Source organism: Gopherus evgoodei, chromosome 7 (assembly GCF_007399415.2).
Source record: "Gopherus evgoodei ecotype Sinaloan lineage chromosome 7, rGopEvg1_v1.p, whole genome shotgun sequence".
NCBI classification, from domain to species: Eukaryota; Metazoa; Chordata; order Testudines; family Testudinidae; genus Gopherus; species Gopherus evgoodei.
In genome coordinates, this window is record NC_044328.1 from 435,441 (window position 1) to 455,392 (window position 19,952).

Sequence of the window (19,952 nt, forward strand, 5' to 3'; positions counted from 1 at the left end):
ATAGACGAAGGATATAAAATAGGGGACAATGGCATCATGTTTTTGCCTCCCCCACCTACACTGGAAGCAACAAGAATGCTGCGAAGACACAAACTTCAGCTGAGGAGACTGGTCCCAGGCTTGAAAGGGGCAGCCTGTGTATTATGAATTGTAATATCCAGTGGGGTGAGAAAACTGCTTAATCCAAATACTGCCCAGTCGAATAATGTTTCAGATTTAGACTGTGCGCCTACTTTTATTTTCTTTGGTAACCATGTTTGACCTTTTATGCCTACCACTTATAATCACTTAAAATCTATCTTTCTATTGTTAATAAATCTGTTTTATATTTTACCTAAAACAGTGTGTTTTGGTTGAAGTGCTGGGGAAATCTCAGTTAAGTTTACAAAGGTTTGTGTATGTCTCTCCACACTGAGGGAGGGGCAGACTGGGTAATAACCTTACACTGGTCAAGCTTCTGACCAGTCAGGACAGAACAGCTCTGGAGTGCCAGGCTGGGGAGCTGAGGGGAACTGACTGGTGCCTTTCTCTGTGTGATTTGTGAGTGGCTCAGGCAGCCTTCATGCAATCTAGCTTGGTGTGGGGCTCCACATGCTGTTGTGCTGAGTGATAACAATGCCTGGAGGGGTTTGCCGCTTGTCCCTAGCAAAGCATTGGTGAGACAGCCCAAGCTGGAGAGTACAGCGGTACCCCAGATCCAGGTTGTACCCCGGGGATCCCGTCACAGTACAATATGGGATATTACTAATTAGATAAGATGGGGATTAATACAGGAATTGCAAGGTGGATAAAGAACTGGCTAAAGGGAAGAAGGCAACGCGTTGTGCTGAAAGGTGAACTATCAGACCTGAGGGAGGTCACTAGTGGAGTTCTTCAAGGAACCAATCTTATTCTGTATTTTTATTAATATTTCTAACCTTGGCACAAATAGGAGAAGTGTCCTTGAAGACAGGAGTGACAGATATGGGATGAAATTAAATCATACAAAAGCATAAGCTCATGTACTTAGGGTCTAATAGTAAGATTTTCTGCTATAAATTGAGGGGCTCATCATTGGGAAGCGACAGAGGAGGAGAGAGACCTGGGTGTGTGGGTTGATCACAGGATGACATGCTACCAATGTGATGTGGCTGCAAAAAAGGCAAAGTGATCCTAGGATGTATCAGGCAACGCGTTTCCAGTGGGGGGAGAGAGAGAGAGAGAGAGGTGTTAATGCCACTGTATGCTGCACTGGAAAGATCTTTGGAATAGCAGGTAAAGTTGTGGCCACCCATGTTCAAGAAAGACGAATTCAAACAGGAACCGGTACAGAGAAGAGCTGCAGGGATGATCCAGGGAACAGCGGGACTATTTTATGAGAACAGACTGAAAGAGCTTGGGTTTTTTTAGCTTATTCAGGCTGGAAATTAGAAGGTTTCTGTCCTGCAGAGGAGTGAGGCACTGGAATAAACTTCAAACAGGAGTTATGGGGGCAAACGACTGAATTAGTTTTGAGAAAGAGCTGGGCACATTTAGCAGTGTGATTGTATGACAGGGTTGCTTGTCATGGTTGTTGTGAAGAAGTAAAAAGGGATCTCACAGAACTGGGTGACTGAGCAACAAATGTGGATAAGTGCAAAGTAATGCACATTGGAAAACATAATCCCCACCGTACTTACAACATGATGGGGTCTAAGTTAGCTGTTACTACTCCAAAAAGAGATCTTGGAGTCACTGTGGAGAGTCCAGCAGCAGCAGCAGTCAAAAACCTAGTTATCTATCCCAATTAGGAAAGGGATGGCTAATGTCATATTGCCTCTATATAAATCCATGGTACGTTCACATCTTGAATACTGCATACAGATGTGGTCACTGCCATCTCAAAAAATATATATTGGAATTGGAAAAGGTTCAGAAAACAGTAACAAAAATGATCAGGGTATGGAACAGCTTCCATATGAAGAGAGATTAAAAAGACTAGAATTGGTCATCCCTTTGAAGCATGTGGCACTGACCACTGTCAGAAGACACAATACTGGGCTAGATGGGCCACTGGTCTGAAGCACTATGGCCATTCTTATGTTCTTATGGTGGGGAGAAGGGCTTGGAAGCCCTAGGGGTCCCTTTCAATTTATGTCTCATGTTTCTAAAGCTCATGCTTCAGGGCTTCATTCAGTCACCTGCAAGGATCAGGAAGGGATATTTCCTTTCCCTCAATGTATTCTGTGGGCTTTGTTCTGTGGGAAGGGGTGTCTCCTTGTTCTGAATCATCAGGGATGGCAATAGCTGGAGATGAGACACTGGATGTGAGGGGACAAGGTTCTGAGGTGGCACCGAGCATTCTTTATTTCAGGTGCTGGACTGGCTGGTTCTCGCTCCCATGCTAAGTGTCTAACTGGTCACAATATGCGGAATTGGGAAGGAATTTGGACTGGTCAGATGGGCAGTGACCTTGGGTGTTTTTCACCTTCCTCTGCAGCATGTGAGTCACTTGCCAGGATGACCTTGGTACATCTCACTCAAATCCCTGCCACTGCAGAAGCCTCAGGCACTGGTGCCACTAAGTGTCTCCTCTCCTCTGCTGCAGCACATAATCTAGTCTCCTGACAGCTGTTATAGTTTGGTCTAGTTTTGGTTGCTGCTTCGTGGCGAGTGCTGAGTGGGGCTGGTGGCCTGTGATACACAGAGGGTCAGACGAGATGATCTGGTGGTCCCTTCTGGCCTCAAACTCTATGACTCTCTCCAAAATAAACTGATATCTTCTGGCTCTGATCTGAATCAATGGGGGTTTCTCACTCCTTCCACCTCTCATCAGCAGCTGACAGCAAAGAACCAAAGGGGTCTGTCGGGGAGGCGCCTCACCTTTTCAGTGCTCCCAATGTCACAAGTGAGCCCATGAAGAACCAGCTCCAGCCCAGGTCGGTACCGGACCTGGTAGTCAGTAATCTGGATCTCGCCTTTGGTAGGCCAGCCGGGGGGTGGTCGCTGCGCTGTCACCCACTGAGCCTGGGGATGTGGGGAGGAGTGTTAAAAGGATGTCTGATAACTGGGGAACTATGGTGCAAAGCACTCTGGGTAGCAACATGCAAATGAAGTGAGATATGCAGAGACGCAGAGGCGCCCAGGTCTCATTGCTCTCTGCACCACGTCCCGCTCTATCTCCCAGTCACCTTCCCATCGCCTGGTCTCACCTCATTCTCCACCTCTGTGTACTCGCGCACTCGCTCAACCGCCACAATGTTGGTTTCCAGCTCCGATGTCATCCGCACCAGCCAGTTCAGCGTCTGGGTTATCTGCACAGCAGAGTCCAGCGGTCCTGATCCTGGAACACCCAAACCCTCCCACCTTCCTGGGGCCCAGTGCCCCTAGCAGGAGCTTCCACATCCTGACCCCATCCTGCTGTAACACACCAAGCAGCAGCACCCCAAACCTCACTCCACCCCATCGCATCCAGCAGCAATGCCCCTGCCCTGTCCTCACCTCCCAATGGGACAGTCCCCTTCCCAGCCCCATCCTGGCCTAGGACCCACAGAGGGAGTACCCCTCTCCTGCACCAGCATGTGCCTCCCCCCTCACTATGGGAACATCTCTTTCTTGGCTCCATCCATCCCAGCACCCTGCACCAGTGTCCCCCTCCCAGCTGGCAGCCCCCAGGGGGAGAGCCCCTTTGATGACCGAATGTGCAGCAGCACTTTCCAGCTGAAGGCAGGAACCAGCCACCGAGGCTCTGCTGCCTGGAGCAGCCCTGCCCCCTGGATGTCAGCAGGCCCCCGCAGAGCAGGGAGGCCTCGTTCCCCTGAGTGACTGGACTCACGTTGAGTGCTGAGGAGATGGAGAGCCCAACGATGCCACTCCCCAGATTGTCCCTCGTAATCACGGCCAGGAGAGCCGCAGAGAAAACCACCAGGTTGCCCACAAACTCCAGGCGGACGGCCAGCCACCTGCATCAGGGAGAGTGTTGGCAGTGAGGTGTGGGAGAGAGAAGCCTGCCTGCATCTACGCTCGCATGGTGGGGCACTTACAGTGAGCACTGTCAGCGACATTCCTGGCCACCCAAAACACCCAGCAGGTGCCCAGCGCCACCCCATCCACTCACAGCTCCCAACAGCGCAGTGAACATCTGTCATAATCCTCCGTTCCCGGCCAAACACCCAGCAGGTGCCCAGCGCCACCCCATCCACTCACAGCACCCAACAGCGCAGTGAACGCCCATCATAATCCTCCGTTCCCGGCCAAACACCCAGCAGGTGCCCACTCGCAGTGAACGTCCGTCACAATCCTCTGTTCCCAGCCAAACACCCAGCAGGTGCCCAGCGCCACCCCATCCACTCACAGCACCCAACTGCACAGTGAACGTCTGTCATAATCCTCCATTCCTGGCCAAACACCCAGCAGGTGCCAACTCGCAGTGAACGTCCGTCACAATCCTCTGTTCCCGGCCAAACACCCAGCAGGTGCCCAGCGCCACCCCATCCACTCACAGCACCCAACTGCGCAGTGAACGCCTGTCATAATCCTCCGTTCCCGGCCAAACACCCAGCAGGTGCCAACTGTGCAGTGAACGTCCGTCACAATCCTCCATTCCTGGCCAAACACCCAGCAGGTGCCCAGCGTCACCCCCATTCATTCATAGCACCCAACAGCGCAGTGAACGCCCATCATAATCCTCCTCCCAGGGCCTCACCATAAATATTACCCCCAGGCACCTATTTCTCACACAGAACTTTTAGAGCCATGTAATGTAGGATATCATGTTCCACATCTGCTGGGAGTGAAAACTACCACTTGAGGAGGAAGCGTCTGAGATCCCACCAACCCACATGAGAACAATGGAGACAGTGGGTGTGTGTTTACTCTCTGGAATAGAAGCAGGCTGGAGATTTACAATGACAAACAAACTCCAAGAGAGTTGTGGGAAGAGGGGCCATGGGCTAACAGACAATAGGCTATGTCTGTAAAAGAGGAGGAGTGGCCCATGTGGTTAGCCATGACAGGAGAAGAGACTCTGTTGGCCTAGTTCATGAAGAGTGGATCCCAGCTTTTTGGACTGGCCAAGTGCTGCAAGAACCAACCTTTGGGTGAGAAATACTTTATTAGACAGAAACGTAACTTGTGAATAAGTCTAGGCTATAGATTGAGTGTTAGGTTTTTCTTTTACTTGTAACCTTATTTTTCCAAATCTTTAGACTTGCTTTGATTTGAATCTTTACCTCAAACCCTGTTAAATAAACTTCAATTTCTGCCCAAGTACCCGGTGCAGTCAGCCAAGACCCACCCAGAACATCCAGAGGCGGAATGAGGCTCTTCAGATAAGTCAAAGGTCAGGGGAGTCCCAGCTCCTAGTAATCCCCCTCTTCCCCCCCACCCCCCAGCCATCGAAATCACATCCACAGATTTTACTGTAGCTAGTTGTACCCAGCCACGCCACATGATGAGTGCAGGTTCTGTTGGCCTGTCCCTCTGGGGGTGGAGTAATCTCACCTATTCGAGACAATCCAGGAATAAACACTTTTCTGGTTCATGTCCACGATCCGGTCGTTGTGCTGCAGAAACCGCTCCTGGTGTCCATAGGCCCTGATCACAGACAGGCCTGACACTGTCTCACCAAAGTGGGAATAGATGGGAGACCTGGTGACGGAATCCAGACGTCTCAGCTGGCGGGACGTGGAGACATAGTAGCGCTGGGACCAGAGAAACAGTTCTATTACTGCAATGTGCACCCGGGACCTTCCCACCCATGGCAGGTAGCAGAGACCTCAGTTCTGCTAGGTGTGTCTGCAGTGACACATGCTGGGCAGACGGCCCCAGCTGTCACAGCTCTGGGAATGCCCAAGGAAGGACAGAGGCCAAGCTCTGCCCTGCCCATTGCGTCGAGGCAAAGGCAGGTGGTGGCGAAAGCACTCCGAAAGTGCCAGAACCACTCACCAGCAGGAAGAAATAGAAGATGCTCAAGGGAATGATGATGAGGGCGAAGTAGGGGGTGGCCAGGCAGATCATAAGCAGGGTGCTGATGATGCCCAGAAAGCAGGTCAGCCAGCTACGGAAGGACATGGGGATGGTCTCATCCACGGTAAAGATGTCCTGGGAACAGATGGAGAAGAGGGGAGATGCAGGCAGTGAGACCAGGCCCTGCGAGACAGGAGGAGACCAGAGAGCCCTGCACATGCTGACCTGGGAAGCTCTGATACCACTACCTTCCAGCCGTGGGGCTCAGCATGATCCTACTGTCCAGACAGAGAGACTGACACAGAGGGGAAGGGTCTTGCCTCATGGGGCATGTTGTGAGTCAATAGCACAGCTGGGAAAATGAACGCAGGGTTTTGATTTCCAGCTCTCCATATTCTAACCATTAGACCCCACGTCCTCCCAGATCTGAGAACAGAACCCAGCAGTCCTGGCTCTCTGTGCCCCCCAGCTCTAACCATTAGGCTCCACTCCTTTTCTAGCTCTGCATGATTAAAGGCCAGTCGGGTTCCTAGTTTGGTCCCACCTTGTTCACGTCACAAAACGCTGCTGAGACCTGACCAAATGCTGGCACGTGAGGCTACTGACAATGCAGTGGGGCTGTTGGGGAAGGAGTCACGTCTCCACTAACACAGGAATTGCCCTGGGTGAGGGTTCCTAGGATAAAGCTACTGGCGCTGCAGCCAGAAATGTGCCTGTGAAACACTCGTAGGAACGTCCCTCTCTCTGCCCCCACCCCCAGCCCTGGTCCCGCCAGGCCAACAGGGCACAAGGTCCCCCCCGCACGAGCTCTCACCTTGGCAAATCTGTTGACGATGCGACCTGTGGGAGTCGTGTCGAAGAAGCTCATGGGCACTCGCAGGATATTGCTGAGCAGCTGCTGGTGCAGCACGCGGGAGGCCCGGATGGCACCTCGAGTAGCCAGGAGGGCTCCGGCCAGCAGGAAGGCAGCTAGAACGCATGCATGTGCCAGTTAGGGTCAGGCTCACAGGACCCTGGGCCCGACACCCACCCCGGCACAAAAGGAGACATCGGGTGCTGTGCTGCCAGGGAGGCCTCAGCCCCCAGCTGCCTGCTCCCAGCTCTCAAGAAAATCTTGGCAACCCCATCCAGCGCACTGGGGGAAATCTTGGGCCCTGGCAAACTGCCAGTTCAAGCAGAGGCCTGGGACCTCAGCAACCCTTCCCTGGGCTCTCCAGCCCAAGTGCCCCCAGCTCATAACATCCCATTTAAATTGGGTAGGTCTCCAAACTTACCCTGCACTGTGCCCAGCGCCCCGAAGACCCCGATCCGCATGTCCCGCTGAGAGGTTGGGTAGGTCTGGTTCCAGTACCGCAGCGAGTCGTCGGTCCAGTCACTGAGCCACAGGTTGGACCCCATGAAGGCGGCATATTGTGCAACGTAGGTGATGAAAACCCAGGCAGAGAATCCCCAGCCCACGGCATGCAGGTACCGCAGGTACAGGGAGAACTTCACCTGCAAAGCAGCACAGCCTGTTGCGGCGTCCCACGGAGTCCAGCCACCGCATGCACCCCTGACGCAGCTACGCCTGCAGGCCACACCTCTGCCCTCCCCACACAGCAGCACTCAACCCCCCCACAGCACTGCCCAGCCCCACCACAGCACTGCCCAGCCACTAGTCCCCCATGCCCTCCCCACACAGCAGCACTCAACCCCCCCACAGCACTGCCCAGCCCCACCACAGCACTGCCCAGCCACTAGTCCCCCATGCCCTCCCCACACAGCAGCACTCAACCCCCCACAGCACTGCCCAGCCCCACCACAGCACTGCCCAGCCACCAGTCCCCCATGCCCTCCCCACACAGCAGCACTCAACCCCCTCACAGCACTGCCCAGTCCCCCATGCCCTCCCCATATAGCAGCACTCAACCCCCTTACAGCACTGCCCAGCCCCACCACAGCACTGCCCAGCCACCAGTCCCCCATGCCCTCCCCACACAGCAGCACTCAACCCCCTCACAGCACTGCCCAGTCCCCCATGCCCTCCCCATATAGCAGCACTCAACCCCCTTACAGCACTGCCCAGCCCCACCACAGCACTGCCCAGCCACCAGTCCCCCATGCCCTCCCCACACAGCAGCACTCAACCCCCTCACAGCACTGCCCAGTCCCCCATGCCCTCCCCATATAGCAGCACTCAACCCCCTTACAGCACTGCCCAGCCCCACCACAGCACTGCCCAGCCACCAGTCCCCCATGCCCTCCCCACACAGCAGCACTCAACCCCCTCACAGCACTGCCCAGTCCCCCATGCCCTCCCCATATAGCAGCACTCAACCCCCTTACAGCACTGCCCAGCCCCACCACAGCACTGCCCAGCCACCAGTCCTCCATGCCCTCCCCACACAGCAGCACTCAACCCCCTACAGCACTGCCCAGCCCCACCACAGCACTGCCCAGTCCCCCATGCCCTTCCCAAACAGCACCATACACCCCCCATGCCCTCCCCACACAACATCACCCCAACCGTGCCCTCCCCAGCACTGCCCGCCCACCCTGCCTTCCTATAGCCGGCAGCCTACCCTCCAAACACATCCCGGCAGCACCCCTCCACACATCCCTCTTCACGCATAGGCTGGGAGCGGAGCAATGGGGGTCAGCAAAGCTGAGGGTCAGTTTTCTCAAGCAACTATTGTGGTTGTAAAGCAGTGAGCTGTGGGGTGGGATTTCACGGTGCCCTCACCCCAAGCCATGGGATCCCTTCTCTCACCTTTCCTGTTTCCATGGCCTCCTTCTCAATCAGCCTCTGTCCTGTCACCTCCTTGGCAGGCTGCTTGTCCTTGGGCCCCACCTCACCCGCTTGCAGGGCTTTTCGCAGGGACTTGGTGCTGCTGGTGCTAAGGCTGCAATAGGGCGATTGCTCATAGTTAGCAATGGGGCTTGGAGCCACCCTGGCACCCCATCCACCTCGCCCTGCACTGAACCTCCCGCTCCAGCATGCTGGCTGCACCGGGATCTGCCAGGGACCAGCCATGGGACTCAGTGACTTTGGCGAGAGAAACATTTCAACTGGACCCTTTGGAAATTCCTCCAAGTCCAGTGTTGTTCCCACCTTCTCCAGCTAAACAAGCCCAGCCTCCTGCTCCGGACATACCTTCACCCAGCCAGCGAGCCCCAGACAGGTGCTGACAGCCATCGAGAGAAGCCCGAGGGCTGGATGTGTGACATGCAGAAACCGCTGGGTAAGTACGAGTCACCACTCATACTAGAGGGAAAGCTACTCAACTGTGCGATCCTGCCCAGTGCATTGTAGTGGAACAGGGAGAGGTGGGGTTGGAAAGCAGCTTCAACAGGGGAGTCTGGGGGAAGACAGCTGGAGAAACCCTGCAGACAGGAACTCGCCCAGCCTGGGCTGCAGAGCAGAACCATGACAGGCCCTCTCCGGATCAGCAGCTGAGCAAAGCAGAGGGCCCCACATGCCATGCAGGCCAGGGAGACTCTAGAGTCCGGGGCTCTCAGACGCTTTCCCACAGGTTCCCCAAGAAGTGAAGTGTCACACAGGGCCCCTCCATCCCAGGAAGCAAAGCAGAGGCCCAGGGTATGGGGAGATGCCTATATAGGAAGCAGGGAGAGGGAAGGAAATGGAGAGGTTCGGGATGAGATCTGATGACTGGGGACAGGTTCCTACCTGCGGCTGAATACTCTCTGCTGGATGCTGGCTTCTCTTTTCAGGGTCATGGTCACTATGTCAGCTGGCATGTCCTCCGTGCTAGTCTCAGGGACCCCATCGTCTTGCTCCTCTGCAGCTCCAACTGAAGCAGCAGACACAGGAGTTAGGAGGCACCCGGACTGGACGTGGTGTTAGGCACTGAACAGAGAGCAGCACATGGCTCGGTAGAGCAGTGGTTCTCAAACTTCTGCACTGGTGACCCCGTTCACACAGCAAGCCTCTGAATGTGACCCCCCTTACAAATTAAAACCACTTTTTAATATATTTAACACTATTTGAAATGCTTGAGGCAAAGCGGGGTTTGGTGATGGAGGCTGACAGCTCGCGAACCCCATGTAATAACCATGTGACCCCCTGAGGGGTCACAACCCCCAGTTTGAGAACCCCTGCCGTAGAGCCACACCTGTGCTGCGTCCTTCTGCACAGCAGCCAAGAGCTGCAGCTGCTGTGACCGAGATGGCAATTTCCTGCAATATCTTCAGGAGCCCTTATTAAATTATGCTCACGTATCCTTGGGGTCCATTGTAGTAAATGGTTTGTGTGTTATTGTGGGCTGGATGTATGTAACCTCTGGAGTGGGGAGATGTAAGTCCTGGGGGCCCAAAGGACTATATCAAACAATGTGTCGGACTAGAACAGACTCAGACCAAAAAGTGTAGAGTGGAATATACAGGGCATGGGGAATCCCCACCTCCAGTGATGCAAACCCCAGCCCTGAGGAGGGACCACTGTCTGCTGATCACTCTCGCTGTCCTCTGACAGGTTCCTAGCTCTCTCTGAAGCAGCTGGTGCTGGTGGCCCCTGCTGGAGATGGGGTACTGGATGCACAGACCCCTGCTCTGAGCTGGAGTGGGAACTCCTGTGTCCCTAGGAGTAAGGGTGCAGCGTTCTCTAGGTGGAATTGTCCCAGTCCTTGCCAAGGCCTGTCTTGGGGAGACCACAGGCGTTTTCTGGCTTTGCAGGACTGCATAGTGTGCTAAGGTGGTCACTGGGTTCGCTCCCAGCCACAGAAAGGGGAACGCCCAAGTAGCAAGCTGAGTGCGTCTCCCAGCTGCAGCGCTGGACTCTGGAGATCGAGCTCCAGCCAAGCTCAGCAGGGAAGGAGAAGAGACCATGCTCTGGGAACCATGGTGGGTGGGAAGGTTCCCAGAAGGGGTTCAGGCTCGGTTCCTGCACAGCCACATCGCTCTTTCTGCTGACTCATACTGAGGCAAGACTAGCCGAGTCACACGTCTCCAGTTCAGGAGGAGGTAGGGTTGGAGTGGCCCCCCAAGGCAGAGGGGAAGGGGCAGAAACAGAAGGGCCCTGCAGAGACAGACCCAAGCTCCGGAGACAGCGTAGGCCGAGACTCTCTTTGTATTAGTGTTACCCTCATTAACAGAGGCGAACCCCAGGTGGGTGAGTTAGGGCTGTCTCCTTCCCTCCCCCCAACACTGGGGCGCTCTGGGCATACGTAGCACAAAACAGGACTCCATGGGCACTCTATGAAAGGCACCTGTACAAAGCTGACCCTGGGCTCAGCACCTGCCCACATACCTGTGGCCTCCCCCTCGGGGGTGCTGCCCTCCTGGCTTCCATACGTGCTCAGGAGCTGAGCAAAGGCCCCCCCGTTAGCCAGCAAGGTGCTGTAGGAGCCCTGCTCAGACACGGCACCGGCCACCAGCACCACAATCTCATCCGTTCTTGGCAGGAAACTGACACTGTGCGTCACCAGGATCCGAGTCTGCAACGAAGAATGGCTCAGAGGTTACAGGGCACAGCAGGTACAGGACTCCCCCCCTACCCGATGCCCCTGGCTTGAAACACATGCCACCCCCACCTCCAGCTGGGGACCCACAGAGCTCCCCCTTGTGCACTCCCGCCCCTGGCAGGGGTCTTGCAGGGTATCCCCTCGCCCACCTCCGCCCCTGGCCGGGGACCCGCAGGTCTCCCCCTTGCCCAGTCCCACCCCCAGCTGGAGACCCACAGGGCTCCCCCTCGCCCACTCCCGCTCCCAGCTGGGGCCCCACTGGGCTCCCCCTCATCTACTCCCACCCCTGGCTGGGAACCTCCCGGGCTCCCCCTCACCCACTCCTGCCCCTGGCCACCCACTCCTACTCCGGGCCAGGAACCCGCAGGGCTCCCCCTCGCCCACCCCCGCCCCTGGCCGGGGACCCGCAGGGCTCCCCCTCGCCCACTCCTGCCCCCGGCCGGGGACCTGCAGGGTCTCCCCTCGCCCACTCCCACCTCCGGCTGGGGACCCACAGGGCTCCTCCTCGCCCACCTCCGTCCCTGGCCAGGGACCTGAAGGGCTCCCCCTTGACCACTCCCGCCTCTAGCCACCCACTCCTACTCCGGGCCGGGAACCCACAGGGCTCCCCCTTGCCCACTCCTGCCCCCGGCCGGGGACCCACAGGGCTCCCCCTCGCTCACCTCCGCCCTGGCCGGGGACCCGCAGGTCTCCCCCTCGCCCAGTCCCACCCCCGGCTGGAGACCCACAGGGCTCCCCCTCGCCCACTCCCGCTCCCAGCTGGGGCCCCACTGGGCTCCCCCTTGTTTACTCCCACCCCTGGCTGGGAACCTCCCGGGCTCCCCCTCACCCACTCCTGCCCCCAGCTGGGGGGACCCACCGGGCTCCCCATCATGCCCCTTCAGCCCCACCTGGGGATGCACAGAATCCCCCTTGCCCTCCCCCACCCCTGGCTGGGGACCTGCGGGGCACTCTGTCATCTACCCTCACCCCTGACTGGGGATGCACAGGGCCCCCCTCCTCCACTCGCACCCCCAGTGGAAAGCCTGGAGGTGTTCCTGTCACCAACGGCACACAACTGCCCACCTAGCCAGCCCCTCATTCAAGCCCTCCATTAAGCCACTAAGAGGCTTCCCTGGCCACGGAGGGGGCCAGACGAGAAGTGCCCCAGACGAGGGTTGATGGGGGGCATTTCCTGGTGGGGGACTGCTCCCTGTCCCGATCAGCTCTGGGCTGTTCTCACCTTGCCCTGCAGCAGCCCATCCGGCCCCAGCACCTGGTCAAAGAGGTGCTTTCCCACGTGAGCGTCCACGGCTGACAGGGGGTCGTCCAGCAGGTAGATATCTGCATCGCTGTACACAGCCCTAGCCAGGCTGACCCGCTGCTTCTGGCCCCCACTCAGGTTAATGCCCTGGTGGGGAAAGCATCCGACTGTAAGTCCTGGTGCTTTCCCTGCACCCCAGTGTGCTGACCGAGGGGAGCAAAGTCTTTCACCGGTGCTCACTCACCCCCACCCTACCCCCATGTTCTCCAGACAGTGCTCTCCAGCATCACACGCTCTCTGCACCCCTACCCTACCCCAACAGGCTCCAGACAGACCCTGAGCACCACACGCTCTGATGCCCTCTGCACCCCCACCCTACCCATATGTTCTCCAGACAGCCCCCCAGCCTCACACGCTCTCTGCACCCCCCACCCTACCCCCATGTTCTCCAGACAGCACCCCCAGCATCACATGCCCTCTGCACCCCAACCTACCCCCACAGGCTCCAGACAGACCTTGAGCACCACACGCTCTGATGCCTTCTGCACCCCCACCCTACCCCCATGTTCTCCAGACAGCGCTCCTCAGCCTCACACGCTCTCTGCACCCCCCACCCTACCCCCATGTTCTCCAGACAGCACCCCCAGCATCACACGCTCTCTGCACCCCTACCCTACCCCAACAGGCTCCAGACAGACCCTGAGCACCACACGCTCCGACGTCCTCTGCACCCCTACAGGCTCCAGACAGCCCCCCCAAAGCATCTCACGCTCTCTGCCACCCCCCACTTACCCCCCCATGCTCTAGACAAAGCCTGAGCACTGTATTCTCTCTGCACCTATCCCACCCTCGTGCTCCAGACAGCCTTCCTGTACCCATATGCTCTCTGAATCCCCCCATCCCCACGAGCTCCAGACAGCCCCACCCTGAGCGCCACACATTCTCTGCCACCCCTTCCCACCCCTAGGAGCTCCAGACACTCCCCAAGTGTCTGCTATCATTGCCTCCCAAATACACACCCAGGGGCTGCTGCTTCTACCACCAAACATTCCTCCTCTGCCTCAGATGCCCATGCACCTCTCCAACTCCACATACATCCTCCTCTTCTACCTTCCTCATACACCCACGAGCCTCCCATTCCTGCCACCACACGACCCTTGAGCTTCATACATTCACAACACCCTCCACCCTCTCTGAGCCACCCCCAGACACCTCCCCCTCTCCTATCCCCCACCTACTCCCAGCCTTCCCCTCCCATCACACTTCCTTCCCCAACATGCCCAGTGCCGCCATCACCTTCTCTCCAATCTCCGTGAGGTCACCTCCAGGGAGCAGCTTCAGGTCTGGAAGGAGAGCACAGGCCTCCACAACCTGCTGGTACCTAGCCTCATCCAGGTCCGACCCAAAGAGAATGTTGTCCTTCAGCGTGGCGTTCTGTATCCAAGCCTGCTGGGGAACGTAGGCCACAGAGCCCTGGAGGGAAGAGCCCGATCACAGCTGCCTCATCCAGTCAGCAAGGACTTGAGCCCTGGACTGGGGGCTGGAGATGGGCCCAGGGTGGGAGCAGTCACATTAATCTCTTAGAACTGGAAGGGACCTCGAAAGGTCATCAAGTCCAGCCCCCTGCCTTCACTAGCAGGACCAAGGACTGATTTTTGCCCCAGAACCTTAAGTGGCCCCCCCTCAAGGATTGAGCTCACAACCCTGGGTTTAGGGGGGCTAACATGCAAACCACTGAGCTATCCCTCCCCCATGAGCCTCTGTGCAGGGAACTACACAGAGCCAGGATGAGACTGGGACACTGGCAGACCAGGTGCCAGCTCATGCCAAGGCCTCTAGGCCTCAACTGAACACTGACCAATACATCGCTGGAAAGCAGCCTGGCTCAGCTCTGTGTCGGCATTGTTCAAATAAAGATTAAGCGTATGAGCATGTGGTCAGACATTATGAAATGCTGGTAGGAACTGCATGTAGTAATCTCACTTACAATATCTGTGTACTCACATTATGAGGTTATATTGAGCATTTACTTTGTAATCCTCTGTAACTGTCTACCTTGCGAACCAGGAACGAAGCATTAACGAATGTGAGATGCTGGCTTCCTACTAAAGTGGTTAGGCCCTGCCCCCCAAGAAAGCCCATTGAAACAAAGGAGCCATCGTGGAACATCAGAGGACAAAGCTTGGTTAATCGCTCCCCCAACTCCCAGGAAGGGGGCTCATTCCATCAGCTTGAGCTCTGGGGGAAGATGAGAAAAATTCCTGCCAAAGAAGCAGCTGGATCCTTTATATTACTTGGACTTTGAGGGCAAGGATTACTGGGCATAAACAAAGATCCCTGGTGTTTTGCATGGGTGAGCCCTGAAGGACACACTGAGCTTGCTTATTATAGAAGCTTCTATTACTTTTTGAAACTTTAGACTGGAACCCATTTGAATGTTTGTTTATTTGCTTTAGCTCTGTAAATAACACTCATTTCTTTTTCTTAGTTAATAATCTTTAGTTAATTTATTACAGAATTGGCTACAAGTGGGGGAGGGATAGCTCAGTGGTTTGAGCATTAACCTGCTAAACCCAGGGTTGTGAGCTCAGTCCTTGATGGGACCATTTAGGGTTCTGGGGCAAAATCAGTACTTGGTCCTGCTAGTGAAGGCAGGGGGCTGAACTCAAGGTCCCTTCCAGTTCTAGGATATTGGTATATCTCCTATTATTGTTGTCTTTGATGTTAGCTCTAAGGTGCAATTGACCTGAGGTAAGTGACTGGTCCCTTGGGGCTGAGGGTAACCTGAATGTTGTTGTGATTTTTGGTGTAAGGGACCATCTATCACAAAGGCAAGTTTACCTGGGTGACAAGACAGATCAGAGTACCCAAGGGGACTGACTGTCTGAGACTCCCTGGTTAGGCTGTTATAGTGCCTGAGGAGTTTACACTTGGTACTTGGCTGATGGAATCATAGAACTGGAAGGGACCTTGTCTAGTCCAGTCCCCTGCACTCACGGCCGGACTAGGTATTATCTAGACCATCCCTGACAGGTGTGTGTCCAACCAGCCCTTAAAAGTCTTCAATGACAGAGATTCCACAACCTCCCTATGTAATTTATTCCAGGGCTTAAGCATCCTGACAGGATGTTTTCCCTTACGTCCAACCTAAACTTCTCTTGCTGCAATTTAAGCCCATTGCTTCTTGTCCTATCCTCAGAGGTTAACAAGAACAATTTTTCTCCCTCCTTCATGTAACAACCTTTTATGTACTTGAAAACTGTTATGTCCCCTCTCAGTCTTCGCTTCTCCTCTCCAGATTAAACCAACCCATTTTTTTCAATCTTTTCTCACAGCTCATGTTTTCTAGACCTTTCATCATTTTTGTTGCTCTTCTCTGGGATTTCTCCAATTTGTTCACATCTTTCCTGAAATGTAAGTACAGAACTCACAACCAGTATGGGGTTTGTGCTCTGGTTTCTAACATACAGCTTGGCAGAGCGGATAATGCCTGTGACATTCAACGTCCTGCAGGGTAAATGTTGTTCACTGCATCTCCCCAGGACTTAGGGGGAAGAGGGTGCTGGAGGCTAGGACCCTAACCAGCCTTTCCACCCTACAGACCAAGGGTTTGCTCTTACGTCCATGAGCTGGGTGGATATCTGTCCATGGCATCAAGCTGCCATGTGATCGGTCATGACAGTGGATGTCTGGAGCTTCCATGCCAGCAATAGCATGAAACGTGTGAGGGAGGACTGAAGAGTGTTGGCAGTCGGGTAGGGACGATTTGAGCAGTTGGGGGCTGCAGATCAGGATTGAGGGCATCGGAAAGACATGCATGTGGGGAGCCCAGGGCTGGAAGAGCAGCAGGGCTGTGGGGCAGGGCTGAGGGGCACCAGCAGAGCTAGAGGGTGTCCCAGAGCTGGTATACCAGGGAAATCTGCAAGTCATGACCGAGGCGATCTGGCCTGGATCCTGGCTGGGTGGGGTGGGGTGGGGCTTGGCATTGCTGTTAACATCTCTGCCTGGGGTGGGCACTCATAAGTGCCCCCCAGGATCCGACGGCAGCTCACGGGGCCTCCTCCACCCAGGGCAGCTCCTCTCACCTGGATGTTAATGTGCCCCTTGAGGTTTTCCATCTCTCCTAGCACGGCTGACACCAGTGAGGATTTCCCTGAGCCCACAGCCCCGACCACGGCCACCAGGTGCCCAGGCTTGATATCCAAAGTGACCCTGGAAGGACGAGAGAGCTGGGACTCAGAGCAGCGCTGAGCAGCTACCAGGGATGTAAATAACGTGTAAAAACAATAACCATGTAACCAACTGAAATTCTGTTGGTTACATGGGTAAACGTTTAACGAAGGAATTAGGGGTGCAGGGGCTGCTGCAGCATCCCCATGTTTTAGGCAGGTTCCCGCTGCTGCCCCGTGCCCAGGGATCCCTGCTGCTGCCCCTGCGCCCAGCATCCCAGCGCACCCAGCATCCTGGTTGCCAGCTCATGCCCAGGGTCCCGGCTGCTGTCCCACCCCTGGGGGTCTGCGCCACAGTGGCAGCCAGGATGCTGGGCACGGGTGGCAGCAGACCCCTGGGCACGGGGCCAGCAACCAGGATCCCAGGCGTGCGCGGCAGCAGCCGGAACCTTGGGCGGAGCTTAATTGTTAACAGAAACTTATAAGCCTCAAGCTTATTGGTTAACCAGTTAAACTTTTACGTCCCTAACAGCTACATTATCCAGGCTAAATGTAGGCTCCTTCATGGACTCCTGCGTCTCCTGGACTTGCCACCCGGGCCTTGCACGTGTTTGGAAATGTCATGAAAGGGCCCAGACCATGTGGTCAGCGAGAACAAGCCAGCGAAGCAGGTGTTTCCAGTTGCCCATGTCTCTGCTTTGGGGGATGTGTGCCCTGCAGTCCCAGGCCCCACCGGGGGCTGTGTTCCACCCATGACAGCACAAGGCAATTGCCTGGCAGGTCAATAGAAGAGAAGGGAGCCCCCCAGCACAGCACCAGGCCCCGGAAGCAGCACACTCACTCTCTGATCACAGGCTCGGCATCCTGCTCCCAGGCAAAGGAGGCTTCGAAGAACTGCATCGCGCAGTCTGCCAAGAGAATGGGCAGTGCCTCAGAGATTGGGTGGGGGACAGCTCCCTCCCCAGCCCAACCCCAAAGTCAGTGTGTCCAGCTCCCAGGAGCCACCAGTCCACTCAGGGGCTCCCCCTCATGCCTGGTGGATCCTGGATTTGGGCCGATGAGGGAAATCCTCCCCAAAGGGCCCTGCACACGAGGGGAGGGTTGTTGTACCACAGGACCCTGCAAACCAGGTGCCCCCCGCACGCGGTGTATCTAAGGGCCCCACACATGGGGTAGGAATGGAGGAGGGATTGTGCTTGGGGGCCCCACACACGGGGTGGGGTTCTGCCCAAGTGCCCCCCACATGCAGTGGCGCTGATGGGGAGTTGTATTTGAGGGCCCTGCACACCCATGATGTGGCAGCAGGCCCCCCACATTCACACCAGGGCCCCGCTGTGAGTCCTGGCAGTTTATTTACCAACACTGGGGTCACATTTTATGGCTGAGGGGTCCAGGTTGCCACTCCCCAGGTACCGCTCCAGCCGCTCGGTGGACACGGCGGTCTGTAGGACGCAAAAGGGGACGTCACACAGGTGAGACACAAGATCCATCCGAGTGGGGTAGAAAGCTTCAGAATCTTCCTGCCCAACCCTCACACCCTGGGGGCAGCTCCCCAGTTCTGTATGTCCCAAGAGATTGAACAATAAGGCAGGGAGCATATGTCTGTGTGTGCAGCACCCAGAAGAGAAGGTTACTCCCCCTGTGCAGTAACTGGGGGTCTTCGAGATGTGTGTCCCTATGGACCCTCCCCTGTAGGTGCAGCAGCACCTCTTGTGCCTGGGATCGGAGATCTTCGATAGCAGCGCCCACTGGGCTGCACGTGCTCTTCCTCGTCTTGTACCATCTATATAGCGCTCTGCGGTCCAACCACCCTCAGTTCCTGCTCTGCTGCAGAGTCTATGTTTGAACTCCGAAGCAGAGAGGAAGGAGGGTAGGTAGTGGAGCACCCGTAGAGGGACACATCTCTCAGAACCTCCGCTACTGCATAGGAGGAGTAACCTTTCCTTCTCCTTCAAGTGACGTCGCTATGGATGCTCCACTGTAGGTGACTGCAGAGCAGTGCCCCTAGATGAAAGTGACCTCAGAGTGATGTCTACTAAGGCTAATAGGACACCGTGTCCTAGTCGGGCATCTGATGCCACATCATGGGTAATTGCATAGCGCTGGCTAAAGGGGTCAGTTTCAGTTGTCAGTTGTCAGCATCAGTTGGCAAGTGTCAGTAATTGGCATGTTGTTCAGGCATGCTCCCGGCTTCAGCCCCACAGGGGGATGCCAGGGCTCAGCACACTGGGTTTCAGCTGCAGGGCCCCATGACCCCCCTGAAAGGCTCGTGGACTCCCAGGGGACTGCAGACCCCAGATTGAGAACTGCTAGTATAGATGCCAAGGGCTTGCTTGGTGCTGGCGGTTTAGTTGGTGCCACTGAGGATTATTTTCGTTGAAGCAGTAGGCACCGCTTTTGAAAGTCTTACACTGTCTTTCTCAGTGCCAAGAGACAATGTTTCCACCTGTGATCCTGCCTGTTTAGGGTCCTTAGACCTGTCCTTCGCACCAGTACTGGAGGTGCCCAGACAGTCACGGGAGCTGTCTCACGTCTGTAGCCGCAACATCCTCAGAACTCGCCAGGGATGCCTTTTTCTGAGGCAGTTCCTTAGAGGGGGAGCTAGTGGCCCTTTTTTTTCACCTGGGTGGGAGAGGGTGGGTTTCCATATGGTCATCAGCGAGTGAGGGTTGGCTGATGACTGTATGGATGGTGAACACCGCACAGGAGAGGTATCAGGGCCAGGGTCTGGGGCTGGTGGCAGAAAACCCTCCATGAGTAAAAGTTTTAGCCTCAGTTCACAGGCCTTCAAGTTGAGGCAGCAGGTACACTTCTGAGAGACATGTCTCTCACCAAGGCAGCATATGCACCAGGAGTGACCGTCGCTCACGGGGATGGCTTCACAACAAGAGAGGCACTTCTAAACCTGGGAGATCTGGGCATAAATGAGCAGAGAGAGTCTCCCCATCGGGTAAGGCATATTAAAAGAGGGAAACCTATGTTAAGATAAAGAATAATGGGGAGGAAAGAGCAATGGAATTTTTTTTTTGATGTAAGCAGAGTCAGGATAAGCTCTACCCTGACATCTGGTGGAAAGAAGTTCAGAGAGTGTATTTGCATAGGTACGCCCACCCTATCCCAGACTCCCAAGCTGTGGGATTGCTTGGTGACAAATTG

The 19,952-nt window shown here is 55.7% G+C and overlaps 1 protein-coding gene across 3 annotated transcripts in view; it reads right to left on the reverse strand.

The window, feature by feature from the left end:
- The window catches only part of ABCC2 (ATP binding cassette subfamily C member 2), a 54,468-nt gene that overhangs the window by 10,348 nt on the left and 24,168 nt on the right, over positions 1-19,952 (reverse strand). For all 3 annotated transcript variants that reach the window (XR_004001405.1, XM_030571088.1, XM_030571087.1), the window contains exons 14-28: positions 18,154-18,238; positions 17,638-17,704; positions 16,713-16,839; positions 13,924-14,100; positions 12,607-12,774; positions 11,171-11,357; positions 9,593-9,716; positions 8,675-8,807; positions 7,200-7,419; positions 6,740-6,894; positions 5,905-6,060; positions 5,461-5,660; positions 3,794-3,920; positions 3,171-3,272; positions 2,842-2,985 (exon numbers count right to left, since the gene is read on the reverse strand). Coding sequence is in view for 2 of the 3 variants with exons in the window: in XM_030571088.1 (XP_030426948.1) it covers positions 2,842-2,985; positions 3,171-3,272; positions 3,794-3,920; positions 5,461-5,660; positions 5,905-6,060; positions 6,740-6,894; positions 7,200-7,419; positions 8,675-8,807; positions 9,593-9,716; positions 11,171-11,357; positions 12,607-12,774; positions 13,924-14,100; positions 16,713-16,839; positions 17,638-17,704; positions 18,154-18,238 (2,172 nt within the window). In the remaining variant the exon portion in view is untranslated. The remainder of the gene's footprint in view (positions 1-2,841; positions 2,986-3,170; positions 3,273-3,793; positions 3,921-5,460; positions 5,661-5,904; positions 6,061-6,739; positions 6,895-7,199; positions 7,420-8,674; positions 8,808-9,592; positions 9,717-11,170; positions 11,358-12,606; positions 12,775-13,923; positions 14,101-16,712; positions 16,840-17,637; positions 17,705-18,153; positions 18,239-19,952) is intronic.